The 15,308-nt window shown below is 39.5% G+C and overlaps 1 protein-coding gene across 11 annotated transcripts in view; it reads right to left on the reverse strand.

The window, feature by feature from the left end:
* Positions 1-15,308, reverse strand: part of Mast2 (microtubule associated serine/threonine kinase 2) — a 170,523-nt gene that overhangs the window by 50,743 nt on the left and 104,472 nt on the right. For all 11 annotated transcript variants that reach the window (XM_036177731.1, XM_036177734.1, XM_036177733.1 and 8 more), the window contains one exon: positions 5,193-5,284. In XM_036177731.1, the coding sequence (XP_036033624.1) occupies positions 5,193-5,284 (92 nt within the window). The remainder of the gene's footprint in view (positions 1-5,192; positions 5,285-15,308) is intronic.

Genomic DNA, 15,308 nt, shown 5'->3' on the forward strand with positions numbered 1-15,308 from the left:
CACAGATGAGAACCAAATCTGGATGCTCTGTTAGAACACCAAGTGTTCTTAACAACTGAGCCATCTCTCCAGCTCCAGTATGCTAGTATTTGCCAAACAATAGGGCATCAAAACACATAAGGCAAAAATGAACAGAATCAGGGGTGACAGAAGATGACATAATAGTTAGAAATTTGAATGTCCTCAACAGAAATGGCGGATCTAGGAGGCAGAAAATTACTGAGTACTTAGTTAAGCTTACCATAGTAAATCACATGAATATAAAAAATATCTACATATATTTTTCATGTTCATATGAAACACTGATCAAAACAGACAACATTCTTGGTAACAAAATATACCTCACCAAGCTTAAAAGAACAGAAATCATTTCCTTTTTTTCCCTTCAGAGCTGAGGACCGAACCCTGGGCCTTGTGCTTCCTAGGCAAGCGCTATACCACTGAGCTAAATCCCCAACCCCTAGAAATCATTTCATATTGTCTTAGAACAAAATGAATTAAGTTAGAAATCAATAAATGAAAGATATCTGGAAAACTCTCCAAATACTAATAATACTCTGAAAAACCTCAATTTATCAAAATTTTTAGATGCAGCGAAGTCAGTACTTCAGAGGATTGATGCATGTTAGAACAGACAACCTAAACTCATATTCTAAGTTTACACTTTTTGAAACTAGGAGAAAAGGCCAATTAAATTTTAACTATTTAGGCAGAAGAAGATAAATCTAGTAATATGATAAAATTGGAAACAAGAAATAGAGAAAAATCAACATGACCTAAAGTTGGTTATTTGAAAAGAAAAGCCAATTTGTCAAGGAAGGGTGAGGAAGAGCATGTGAAAAAACAGAAGAGGTGGAGAAGGACACACAGCACAACTAAGACCAGGAACTAAGGGTTGGTTACCACTAAAGAGCTCATGAAATAAAAGTGTTAGTTAAGAAATACTATGAGGGGCTGGAGAGATGGCTCAGAGGTTAAGAGCACTGACTGCTCTTCCAGAGGTCCTGAGTTCAATTCCCAGCACCCACATCGTGGCTCACAACCATCTGTAATGAGATCTGGTGCCCTCTTCTGGCCTGCAGACATGCAGGCAGAACATTGTATATATACTAAATAAATAAATCTTTCAAAAAAAAGAAATACTATGAATAATTCTATGTCCACAAATCTCATAATCTAATTAAAATGTGTTGTGGGATGTTCTGTATGTCAAATGTGTTGCTCTGATTGGTTAAAATAAATAAAGTGCTGATTGGCCAGTAGCCAGGCAGGAAGGATAGGGTAGGCAGGACAAGGAAGAGGAGAAGGCTGGGAGGTGGAAGGCTGGAGGGACAGACTGCCAGCTGCTGCCATGAGAAGCAACATGTAAAGACACTGGTAAGCCACAAGCCATGTGGCAAAGTATAGACTAACAGAAATGGGTTAATTTAAGATTTAAAAAGTAGATAACAAGAAGCCTGCCACAGCCATACAGTTTGTAAGCAATATAAGTTTCTATGTGCTTTCTTGGTTGGGTCTGAGCGACTATGGGACTGGCGGGTAAGAGAGATTTGTCCTGACTGTGGGCCAGGCAGGAAAACACTAACTACAAAAATGGACTAATTTTCTAAAAGACATAATTTGACAAAACTAGGTCTCAATCTACCAAAGAAATTGAATCAATAATTAATAACCTTAAAAAACAGAAAGCAGCAGTTCCAGACAGGTTCATTTGGTAAATTCAACCAGACATTTCACAAAAAATTATACCCATTATTCACAAGCTGTTCCAGAAGAGAGAAATAGAAGGAATACATCTTAGTTTATTCTGAAGCCAAATTTCCAAATCAGACAAACACAAAGATGAAAACCACAAACAATTATCTTTGAGGAACAGTTGCAAAATTATCAATAAATTATTAATAAATTGATCTAGTAATGCTTAAAAAGAACTATACTCTATGACCAAGTAGGACTTATCGCAGGAATGTAAGCTAGTTCAACATTTGAAGAAAATCAACAAAACAGGTATAGAAGTGGAAACATTCTTCATGATACTACAATAGGGAACATTTACCATTATAAACGTGTCTAATGTGTTCCATCAGTAGTCAACTCAAATGCAAAACTACTGTTTGGGTAGCAATGATATAGCAGTGTAGGTTTACCAACTGCAACAAATGTCCCATTCTGGTAGGGAACACTGAAAATAAAGAGCCTCTTTGTGTGTGGGGACAGAGAGCATGTATCTTGTTGAGTTCTGCTATTAGTCTAAAACTAATCTAAAAAATAAGGATCACTTTAAAAAAAATAGACTAGGAAGTATTCAGAAGGCCCTACGTTTAAACTCCAGTATCTGTTTTTCTCTCTCATGCCCCACCCTCCAAATAAAACAGAACTAAGAAATGTCCATTTCCAGAAGTGCCTACTGACCCAATCTTACTAGAATTGTACCTGTGTATAAGATACTTAATACTATGGGCTAAAAAGATGGCTCAGCAGTTAAGAACTCATACTGTTCTTCCAGAACCAGAGTTCAGTTCACAATACTCTGTCTGACAACAAAAATCACTTGTAACGAGCTACAAAGGGAATCCAACATCTCTGGCCTCCATGGGCACCTGTACTTACATGAACATACTTAGACATATAATTTAAAATAAAAAAGAGATACTTAATACTAAATTGAACTGTGCAGAATTTATTTAGTTACTTCCAAATTAACAGATCTTTATTACTCAATAGATTGGAATCCTAAGAGCAAAGCAAATAGGACTGAGACATTTCGAATGTCTAAGATTTGACAATATAATGTCAAGTTTGATCTGTATGGAACAACCATTGTTGCTTCTCAACAGCTGATTAATAATACTCTACATTCAACCATGGATTGGGCTTTCATGCCTATTCTTCTCTGGATTTTCTACAGTGGTTTGCTGAAAGATGATGATGATGATGATGATGATGATGATGATGATACAAACATTTATGAAGTACTAGGCATGTTATAAATACTAATAAATAAAAACTCAAAGTTTCCAGACCCAGGTAGGCAGAAAAAAAGACCATGTGGTGTTTTCAATCAAAGCCACTTGGGTAAGAAATATTTAGTCCTAAACTCTGTCAGAAATCTAGAGATAATCATCTCAGAGAGCAGCAGCCAGTAGTAATTACTGCTCAGTACTCACGTTTACAGCTATGTACAGGGTCTAGATGAGCTAGATTTATTTTTATGTAATGAAAATACAGGTCAGCCATGTACTAAAATTCTACAAAGTTCTCGGGTAGGAGTGCTATTTAAGAAAAACAAAACCCACTTAAAAAAACAAACAAGCCGTGCAGTGGTGGCGCACGCCTTTAATCTCAGCACTCGGGAGGCAGAGCCAGTCGGATCTCTGTGAGTTCGAGGCCAGCCTGGTCTCCAAAGTGAGTTCTAGGAAAGGCGCAAAGATACACAGAGAAACCCCGTCTCGACCCCCCCCCCCAACAAAAAAACAAACAAACAAAAACAAAACACCCCAGGGACGTATATAAGAAAAATGAGAGCTTTTCTTTAAAGGTCAAATATGTCTATAATTCCCTGTAAATGCTTTATTGTTGCTGGTATCTTCTGAAGTGACAGTTTTTCAGATGAGCCCCTTTTCCGAAGATGAAATTTAAATCAGAATCTCTCTCAGGTTATTGACATCTAATCAAACACACAGTAAACCATGCGCAAAAAGACAAATCCACAAGACTATATCGGTCTTAATGAGTTTGATATGAATCTGTTTCACTACATAATATCCCCTTTGATTGTTCAAAGACAAAACAAAGGTCAGGCTTAGGATAATCGTACCCAAGGGTTAGGATCTGGATTTCCTATCTTTCTTATCATTCCAAGTCTGCTCCATTTCCATTAACCTATGTTAAGTGGTTCTGTTGTAAACACTGGAACTTCAGAGTACCACAGCAGTTCTTTCAGCAAAGGTGGGTCTGACTCTCACGATACAAGTCTAGAACAAAGAACCTGGCTAAGTCAAATGAGGTCTTCTGTCCCTCTCCTAGGAAGTAGTATAGGCCTGAGTCAGTGCAAACCTCATTGTAAATATGGATCTCTCTTAATCAGAAGCAAATAAATCAGCTCTTACACTATCTGTAAAAGTTCATATTCTAGATGGAGCTGAGAATGACTACACAAAGTCATGTGTTGAAGTTCTAACATGTAAAATCAATATTAAAATGAAGCAAACATCTCTCACATTTTTGTTTCCTTTTAGTTTTAACAGCGAAAATTAACAGGCATCTTCACAAGGTGGGAAAATCCTGTTTGACCTGACTCTTGGGCATGGCAGATGCGGTGTAACAGTTTTCTCAAAGATCAAAACTTTCCACCCTGCAAGGAAGTTTCTTAATCAGGAGGTAAACAACTCAAAATAGCTTCAGGAAGTCCCTAAAACTGACCAGATCCACTAGGGATCCTCCCTGCCAGAGTAAACAATAAAAGTTGAGAGTACCTCAAATAAAGCTAAGCTATAAAAAATGACTTTCAAACTAGCCAAGGCTCTGAGATCAGACCAACTGACTAAAAGGAGCAAAAACCCAGCTGAATTGCATAAAAGAGGTTTAGACCAAGGAGGTCATTTGGAAGGGATACCCTACAATCCGCTGAGCTGCCTACAGGCTGTGTGGTGTGCTCTGGGTTCCCAGCCTTTGTGAGCTGTCCTCTGTGCTGGGGTGATGTAGCTGTCTTTGAGCTACTTCTGCTCCTGTAAGTGACCCCAATACAACCCACCAGCTCAACACTAAGTGGACTTTGGTGGTACCTGCACTTTGGTCTATCATAGGATCCCTATCTGCAATGAATAGATGTGTGTTATGTCTCTCCAGAAAAAAAAAAAAAATCTGTCACACGACAGTAGGACAAAGTGCTACTGGATGGTTATCATATGACCCAAAATAACTAAAGCCATATGTGGGAGAAAACATTAGAACAGAGGCCATGGATCAGAACACACAAGTGGTTTCAAGACATGTACAAGATAAAAGGAATGTTGTATAAGGGCAAGGAAGACATAAGGAGTCAAAAGCCCACTGTACACATTCTCCCACAGAAAGCAAGGAAATCTATGAACTCTATATGTATAGTCAGACAATGCTGAACCCACAATGTGAGAAATAGGAAAGGAACCTGGTGTCTGTGGACCTGCTTTATTAAACTTTTAAAACCTTACCTGTGTGGCCATGGAGTGGGGAGTGTGGCCGGGGTAGTGTAGGTGATGTGCTAGAGGTTACAATCAAGCTCTTGCGATTACTTGTCCGACAACTGCAATTAAAACAAAATGTCAGTTATGGTTGGTTATGGAGGCACCTAAGCAGCACAACTCCCTGGGGTTAGCAGTGCTTTAAACTTCACTGTTCAGCAATTACAATGTGAAGCTCTCAGATGTCATTATTGTTAGGATTCTGGTTTTTGTTTTGTTTTGGTTTTTGAGACAGAGTTTCTCTGTAGCTTTGAAACCTGTCTTGGACTAGCTCTGTACACCAGGCTGGCCTCAAACTCACAGAGATACGCCTGGCTCTGCCTCCTGAGAGCTGGGATTAAAGGCGTGCACCACCATGAGGATTCTGTACATGCCCAGCTTGGGGTCTTGTCTGGCACCTTACCTCATCAGTGGGCAACTTCTTACCAGCCTTAAAAAGCTGAACTCGGACCCCCCCCCTCCCTTTTCTGTTCCCTCTCTGCTCTGCTCCCCTATTCCCCCCCCCCCCCCGCCAGACCTGGCTCCTCCCCTCTTCCCTCCATTAAAGTTCTAAAAACTAATACTGGGTTCTGACATGGCTGTGACTCTTCTGCCCACCAACCAGCACTGTTCATCCTTTCATTGGTGCTGTGACCTTGCATAGGAAATTTTGCACTCAGCGTCCAGGGCTGAATGCTAGAAGCATAGCCAAGGACCTGTGCCTGCCTGGCGACTGCCAGATCCGCTTTTCACAGCCGCTGGTCCTGCTGCCTCCGAATCTTCCCAAGATTGGTGAATCCCTGACGTATATTTCTCAAATGCCGGACACCCTGGGGGGTGGTCTTCAGGCTGCGCTGGCAAGGAGATATTCTAACTTAACAAAGTATAGGATGCTGTTGGACCACCAGGTGGTCCATGTACTGCGTATGCTCCCAGCCCTTATCCTTCCCTTGATGAACTGAGGTAATTGTGCTGATTTATAGATCCTTCCTCTACCTCAGGGAGGTTAATATAACTATCTATTACTGTTAAATGCTCTCAACAATTGGTCACCTATGTCTCTTGGATGCTAAACTCATAAACAGGTGCCTTAAACAATCTGTCTCTGATAAAGCTTAACATGTTCCAATCTCTCTGTCTCTCTTATTAACACTAACCAATACAAGCAGAGTACTAAACACCACAAATGGTCACTAATTTTCTCATGGCTGCTTCTTAACATGTTCAAAATTTTTCCCAAGCTCCAGAATCCAGCTTAAATCCATCTGGACAGGTCAGACCTACTTCAGGCTTTTCCTGTCTCACCAGCATCCTGTCAGATACAAAAGCAGCCAAGCCAAGAGGGATACACAGCTCCAGAGCAATGGATGATGGACAGCCCATCATCCCACAACACCTGTCTACCTCAGAAGACCCCCCTTCCTTATTCCTTGTAAGAGCCAACCTACGCCCACCAAGTCAGCTGGAAGCAGTTCTTCTGAGAGAAACGACGGCCCATTCCTAATTACTTGCTTTTTTTTTTTAAATAATAAGCAGAAGTCTGGAATGTTAGGATTTTGTACATGTGCAGCGTGGGGTCCTATCTGGCGCCTTACATCATCAGTGGACGTTTATGTACTGCTTTAAAAGCTAGACACGCACCCCCATACTCTCTCTCTCTCTGAGCTTCTCTTCCTCTCTCTCTCTCTCTCTCTCTCTCACTCACTCTCTCTCTCTCTGTCCCTGCTCTGTTACCTCCCCCAGGCCTGGCTCCACCCCCTTCCCTCTATTAAAGCTCTAAAAACTAATATTGGGTTCTGCTGTGGCCGTGACTCTTCCGCCGACCAACCAACACCGTTTATCGTTTCAATTATTCAGTATGTTCTACCTTGGAAAAACTTTTGCAGCTGCCCTGACTTTTGTCTTGACTAGCATTTTTCCAGTGTTAATTAAGTTTGCTTCCTGAAGAAACCCAAGAACATCTCTAAGGGTGACAATCTTCTTCTAAATTGTAAACTTAAATTTGGAAACTAAACACTTCTCAAAATATTATTTTATCTAGGCTGGTGTAGGGCACTTGTCAAGCACATGCAAGGCCTGAGATTGACCTCTGCAAAAATTAATAAGCAAGCAAATACACAAAAAGATCACAGTTTATCTCACAAATTCAATGTTTTATCATTTTAAAAAGTGAAGCCAATAACACAGTCTGTTAAATTGGTATCTTTACATATAGTTAATTGATTAATTACCTAACATCCTCATTTTGGAGCTGGAAATTCAATAAAACTGAATTTCCTTACAAGTTAACAACAGGCTTGTTTTTCCAAAACCACATAATGATGGAAAGCCATTTTAAGACATATTTGTTACTAGAAAGAATTTATAAATGTATTTGAAAGTCAGCCTATCTTTTAATGACATCAGAAAGAAACATTAAAAACATTGGGAAGAAAAACAAAACAAAAAGGCATCAAGAACTTTGCTTCGCCTGCCATCCACCCCCACCCACTCATGGCTGACAGGATCCTCACTGTGAGGCAGAGCAAGACCAGCATGTCAATGAAAAAATAATAAATGTAAAATAAACAAAGCAACAAGATAAAAAGACAAAAAAAAAAAAAAAAAAAGGGAAAGCTGAAGATGCTGAAAATTATGTCATTTAAAAGCAGTCAGCAGTTTTTCGAGTCTTGGATGATGATCCCAGAGAGCCAGTAAAGGTTACAGGCTGCGGATCTCTGTGAGTTCAAGGCTAGCCTGGTCTACAGAACTTTTTAACAGCATATATATATATGGCTTGAGATGAACTTTAAGCATTACAGGTAACCTGGAAGATGACATTAGGTTCTTTGATCACAAAAAAGAAAATTGACAGACAAAAATGAATATGAAGAAAATAAATGTAACATAGGGGTATAGTCCTCAATATTCAAAGTATTATGTTTTTTAGTTTTTTTTCATTTTTTAAGGAATTATTATTATCTTGGGATTTATAGCATCAAAGCTGGAGAGAAGAAATAGAAGTATTCTGCTTCAAAGCTGTTACATTAAATATGACATGGTATGAGGGTAAACTATGACAAAGTATACTTTTATTGTACTATAAATTAATACAACATATTGTAAAAAAAAGGAAATAAAATGTACTCACAAAAGTACAGTGGAGCTAAACAGAAAGTAAATTTAAGACAATAGATAGTAATACTAATCCAAACTAAACCAATAATCGAATTAAGTATCAATGTTCTAAATTATGTATTAATTATCAATTAAGCAGAGATGGTCAAAATGGAGGAAACAGCAGAACTCAATAGTATGTTATTATTTGTGACAGCCAACCCCCCCCAAAACCCCAAAAACCCATACCCAGGTACTGATGCCTGAATGATAAATTATAGTACACAAACCATTCTATTCAATGGAAGATTACTCAGCAATAGCAAGGAAGAAACTGTTGACTCACACAATAGATGAATCTGAAAAATAAATCACTGCTTCAAGGCTGCTACAACTGACATTACTTTTGCTTATAACGTTTTCCCCAGAAAGCACCTGAGCTTGGTCCCATACCTCCTTCAGGTCTTTGTTTAATACATTATTAGTAAATTTCCCCCAAGCCACTGGTTCTCAACTTCCTTAATATTGTGACCCTTTAATACCTCATATTATGGTGACCCCCAACCACAGAATTATTTTTGTTGCTACCTTTTAACTGTAATTTTGCTACTACTATGAATTGTAATATAAATATCTGTGTTTTCTGACGGTCTTAGGTGACCTCTGTGAAAGGGTCATTTGACCACAAAGGAGTCACAACCCACAGGTTGAGAACTACTGCCCTAAGCATTCCATTTAAAATTGTACCCCTTCCAAATTCTACCCTTATTTCCTGATACACTTTTCTCCACAGTACTTACCGTTATCACAAGACTAAATATTTTATACATCCATTTTGCTGTCTGTTTTCCCATTAGACTCTGAGACTCTGAAGAGGACAGTGACTTACTTTTGCTTTGCTTACTGCACGTTGCTAAAGGCCTAGAACAATGGAAGGCAGGCTCTCAAATGTTTACTAAATGAATAAATTAATGATTATTATTTGCTGTAAAGACTAAAATAAAGACAATGTACATTACATGTAGATCAAATTATTACATCTAAACTTACTATGTATAAAAATGAAAATCCCATTAAACTTAAGGGATCAATAATTGATTTGAACTAAATTTGCTTCTTTGAACTTTAAAGTAAAATATAGAACACCAAGGATCATATTTCTAGGCCACATGCCTTTTAACAAAGGTACACATAATCTCACTTGGCTAATCTCTTAATAGCTACTAGAGGGAGAAGAAAGGTCAGACACTTTGGTACAGATGCCATGATCAGCTGAGATCCAAAACAAGGAACTAGCTAACTTCCCTTTCAGGAGGCTCTAGCTAGTTCCAAGATCAGAAGAAGATCAAGACTTCATTTTTTTATCTCTTATATTTTGGTTGTGAACCTAGCCTTTAACGGCTGAGCCATCTCTCCAGCCCCATTTTTTTTTTTTTTTTTTTTTTTTTTTTTACCTCAATGAGAAGAAAGTATTCGGTGTCTGAAGAGTCTGACATACTAACTGGACTGATGACAAATAACCTGAAAGTTCACTGAGCTGATGTTCTGCTGCTAACTACAAAAATCCGGCCAGTCACAGTAAGGCCTGGCATTTCATCTTACATGCCTCACTGTGGCCATCTTAATGGACAGTGGGAGCAGGGTCTCAGGCACCCCACACAGTCTCTGAAACATCACTAAATTGTGAAGCAACAGTGTGGAGAGGATGCTCAGCTGCAGATTCCTTAAGCACCTCCGAATTTGCAATCCCAGAGTTCTAGTTCATATTTGGGCACTTGGCTAGTTCCTTTAGGTCAGGAAAGGACCACTTCTATTTTATTCTGGGTAAATAAGATAGAGAACCTGAAGCAAGTTCAGGCCAAGCATTTCCAGACATTGTTTCAGTGTAATAACCAAGATGATGTACTTGTTAAGATCAAGTTATGAGCACAGTAGAAAACATGCCTTGTCTTGTCAATAAAAGGAGGTATTACTTAAACATTACATAGCAATAATTATCACTTATGCATTCTATTTCTCTTACACAGATTACTTCAATTCCCTCTCTCTCATTTATCCTCATTTCCTACTTCTACTCTATTCCTAACACAAGCAGCACATTAATGACTTCAAGTATAAATTGTATGACTTCACTCCTCTGGCCAAATCTTCCAAAGGCTACTGATTCTAAATAGAAACAAGTATATGGTGATATTTTATTTGTGCTGAAATGTGATTTTATTTGTATGTTAATAAATAAAGTTGCCTGGGGGTCAGAGCTAATAGCAAGCCATAGTTGAAGCAGGGTGGTGGTAGTGCACACCGTTAATCCAGATCACATGACAGACAGATCTCTGTGTTCAAGGATACAGCCAGCATGGAGACACACGCCTTTAATCTCAATATCAACCATCAAAGACCTGGAGGTCTGAATAGACAGGCAGTGACAAGGAGGTCATGTGGTTCATTGGGTTTACAACCAATGAGAAGGCAGAACAGAAAGTCAATAAAAAGACAGCTACACAGGAAGTAGGTCTCTTTCGGAGAAGAAGGACAGCAATGAAGGGTAAGAAAGGGGTTTTTAGTATCAGCTCTTAGCTATTGCTCTGACCTCTTGGGCTTTTTAAAAAAATATTTATTTATTATGTTCACAGCAGATCTCATTACTCTCATGGCTGTGAACCACCATGTGGGTGCTGGGAATTGAACTCAGGACATTTGGAAGAGCAGTCGGCGCTCTTAACCTCTGAGCCATCTCTCCAGCCCCCAACCTCTTGGACTTTTAACTCTGCATTTGGCTCTGTGTTTCTTATTTAATAAGACTGTTTAGAATTACATCTACACAAGTAGCTGATAGGTGTAATGTTAACAAATTGTTCCCTTTATCTAGAAAGCCCTTCTTTTTCAGCAATACAAGGCAAAAACTCCTTATTCCTTTGAAACTATTCAAATGCTACCTTCCTCATTTCTCTATATAATACTAGGACGTACTCTTCTTTATCATTACTTCCCAGGAGCACCTACCATCTTCTGACATATTACACAAACTAAAAAATGTTAGGAATTAGGTCTATTTCTTTCTTTCTTTCTTTCTTTCTCTCTCTCTCTCTCTCTCTCTCTCTCTCTCTCTCTCTCTCTTTCTTTTTTTAGATTTATTTATTTATTATGTACACAGAATGTATGACTGCAGGCCAGAAGAGGACACCAGATCTCATTACAGATGGTTGTGAGCCACCATGTGGTTGCTGGGAATTGAACTCAGGACCTCTGGAAGAACAGCCAGTGCTCTTAACCCCTGAGCCACCTCTCCAGCCCTAGGTCTATTTCTTATCCTCTACAATAATCCCCAAGAGATATCTATGTCACTTAGAAGTAGTGCCTCCAGCATGGTCAATTTTTCTTTTTTCTTTTTCAAGACAGGGTTTCTTTGTGTAGCCCTGGCTGTCCTCAAACTCAGAGATCCACCTGCCTCTGCCTCCAGTTAATTTTTCTAATCTAAACAAATTAATGCATTTCCATAGCAACAGATAGCCAGAGTCCTCCCTACTCCCAAAGCTAACAATCAGAGAATCTAAAGGAAAGGCCTTTACTATAAGCCCAAAATTCCTTTTCTTTAAAACTAGTGGCATCTCTCCTGGAATTAAGCTGCCCAATAGAAATTCTTGTTTTAACAAAGCCTAAGGTTAACTAGCCTCTTCATCCTCTTTCTGACAGGGGCTGGAAAGATGGCTCAGTAGTTAAGAGTGCTTACTGCTCTTGCAGATGACAACCATTTTGTCCCCAGCACCCATATCAGGTATCTGCAGCTCCAGGAGAACTGCCATCCAGTACTGCCATCTGCAGGCATCCTCACACTCACGTGCATCCTATCCCCTCCCCAACAAAGATGGTGTGGAAAGGAGGGAGAAGATATAAAAAAGTATATACAAATGGCTACAGAAACAGCATATATAATTATGTATAATAGTCCTAATTGGAAACAATCCAAATGTCTATCAACTGGTGACTAAATAAAATACTTTTTATCCAAAAGGGAATAATGTTCAACATTATGAAAATGTAAACTCATGTAATTCAAATGAAAGAAGCCAGAATCAAAACACTGCAATAATTACAAGTATGTGAAATGTTCAAATTGGGTGTGGTGGTACATGTCTTCAATTACAACACTCCAGAGGCAGACAGATCTCTAGGAATTCAAACCCAGCTAGCTAGTCTACATGGTGAGCTCCAGGCCAGCCAACACTAAATATTGAGATGCAGTCTCAAAATAAAATATTAGGCCAGATGTTGCCCTAGGAGCAAAACTAACACAAAGATTAAATACAAATGGGTAAAAGGGAACTTCCCAAGAAAAGGAAATGTTCTACACTTAGACTATGGTGACAACTGCCTACTTCTCTAAACATAAAAACTATCAGGATACAAGATTAGCTCAAAAAACATCAGTAGCTCTCCTATATACAAATGACAAATGGGCTAAGAAAGAAATCAGAGAAACATCACCCTTTACAATAGTTACAAATAATATAAAATATCTTGGGGGAACTCTAACTAAGCAAGTGAAGCACCTGTAATGACAAGAACTTTAATTCCCTGAAGAAAGAAATTGAAGAAGATATCAGAAAAGGGAAGGATCTCCCATGCTCATGGATAGGCAGGATTATCATAGCGAAAATGGCAATCTTACCACCGCAATCTACAGATTCAATGCAATCCCCACCAAAATACCAACACAATTTTTCACAGACCTGGAAAGAACTATACTCAACTTCATATGGGAAAACAAAAAACCCAGGATAGCCAAAAGAATCCTGTACAATAAAATAACCTCTGGAGGTATCACCATCCCCGACCTCAAACTCTACTATAGAGCTACAGCAATAAAAACAGCTTGGTACTGGCATAAAAACCGACATGTGGACCAATGGAATCGAATTGAAGACCCTGACATTAATCCGCACACCTATGAACATACAATTTTTGACAAAGAAGCCAAAACTGTACAATGGAAACAAGAAAGCATCTTCAACAAATGGTGCTGGCATAACTGGATGTCAACATGTAGAAGGCTGCAAATAGATCCATACCTGTCACAGTGGATCAAAAGACCTCAACATAAATCTAGTTACTCTGAACCAGACAGAAGAGAAAGTAAGAAGTAGTTTTGAATGCACTGGCACCAGAGATCACTTCCTAAATATAACACCAGTAGCAGAGACACTAAGAGAAACAATTAACAAATGGGACCTCTTAAAACTAGGAAGCTTTTGTAGAGCAAAGGACATGGTCAATAAGACCAAGCGACAGCCTACAGAATGGAAAAAGACCTTCACCAACCCCACATCTGACTGAGGGCTGATATGCAGAATATATAAAGAACTCAAGAAACTAGACATCAAAATACCTAACAGTCCAATTAAAAAATGGGCTACAGAGGTAAACAGAGAATTCTCAACATAAGCACAAATGGCTGAAAGACATTTAAGAAACTGTTCAAAATCCTTAGTCATCAGGGAAAAGCAAATCAAAACGACTCTGAGATACCATCTTATACCTGTCAGAATGGCTAAAATCAAAAACACCAAAGACAACTCATGCTGGAGAGGATGTGGAGCAAGGGGAACACTCCTACACTGTTGGTGGGAATACAAACTTGTACAGCCTCTTGGAAATCAGTATGGCAGTTTCTCTGAAAATTGGGATTCAATATCCCTCAAGACCCAGCTATACATCACTATTGGGCATATACCCAAGGAATACTCAATCGTACCACAAGGACACATGCTCAACTATGTTCATAGCAGCATTATTTGTAATTGCCCAAAACTGGAAACAACCTAGATGCCCTTCAACTGAAGAATGGATAAAGAAAATGTGGTACATGTACATAATGGAGTACTACTCAGCAGAGAAAAATAATGACATCATGAGGTTTGCAGGCAAATGGATGGAACTAGAAAATATCATCCTGAGTGAGGTAACCCAGACTCAGAAAGACAAACATGGTATGTACTCACTCATAAGTGGATACTAGATGTAAAGCAAAGGATAACTAGACTGCAACTCACAGCTCCAGGGAGGCTAGCTAGTAAAGAGGACCCTAGGAAAGACACAGGGATCGCCCAGTGACAGAGAAATGGATGAGATCTACATGAGCAAATTGGAGGTGAGGGGGGTTAATGGAGGGCAAGGGTTGGGAGAAAGAGAGCTTAGGGGAGCAGGAGGTCCTAGCTAGATCAGGAACAGAGAACAAGGAAAGAGATACCATGATAAATGAAGACACCATGGGAATAGGAAGAAGCAGAGTGCTAGAGAGGTCCCTAGGAATCCACAAAGATGACTCAACTACAGACTACTGGCAATGGTTGAGAGTATGCCTGAGATGACCTACTCTGGTGTCAGATGGCCGAACACCCTAACTGTCATGAAAGAACCCTCATCTAGTGACTGATGGAAGCAAATGCAGAGAGACACAGCCAAGCCCCAGGCAAATGAAAGATGAAAGGAGGGATTATATGAGCAAGAGATATCAAGACCATGATTGGAAAAAGTACAGAGACAACTAGCCAAACTAGTGGAAACACATGAACTGTGAACCAATAGCTGAGGGGCCCCCATGGAACTGGACTAGGCCCTCTGGATAAGTGAGACAGTTGTTTAGGTTGAACTGTTTAGGGAGCCCCCAGGCAGTGAGACCGGGACCTGTCCTTAGTGCATGAGCTGGCTTTTTGGAACCTAGTGCTTATGCCGAGACACTTTGCTCAGCCTTGTTACAGGGAGGAGGGGATTGGACCTGCCTCAACTGAATGTACCAGGCTCTGCTGACTCCCCAGGGGAGACCGTGCCTTAGAGGAGGTGGGAATGGGGGTGGGTTGGGAGGGAAGGCTGGGGGGTAGGAGGGAGGACAGGGAAATGGGTGGTTGATATGTAAAATCTCTTAATAAAAAGAAAAAAAAGAACTCTGAAGTTCAGTCAAAATTGAAAAAAACAAAACAAAAACAAAAAAACTACCAGATCACTTATAATTGG

Source organism: Onychomys torridus, chromosome 2 (genome assembly GCF_903995425.1).
Source record: "Onychomys torridus chromosome 2, mOncTor1.1, whole genome shotgun sequence".
Taxonomy (NCBI): Eukaryota; Metazoa; Chordata; class Mammalia; order Rodentia; family Cricetidae; genus Onychomys; species Onychomys torridus.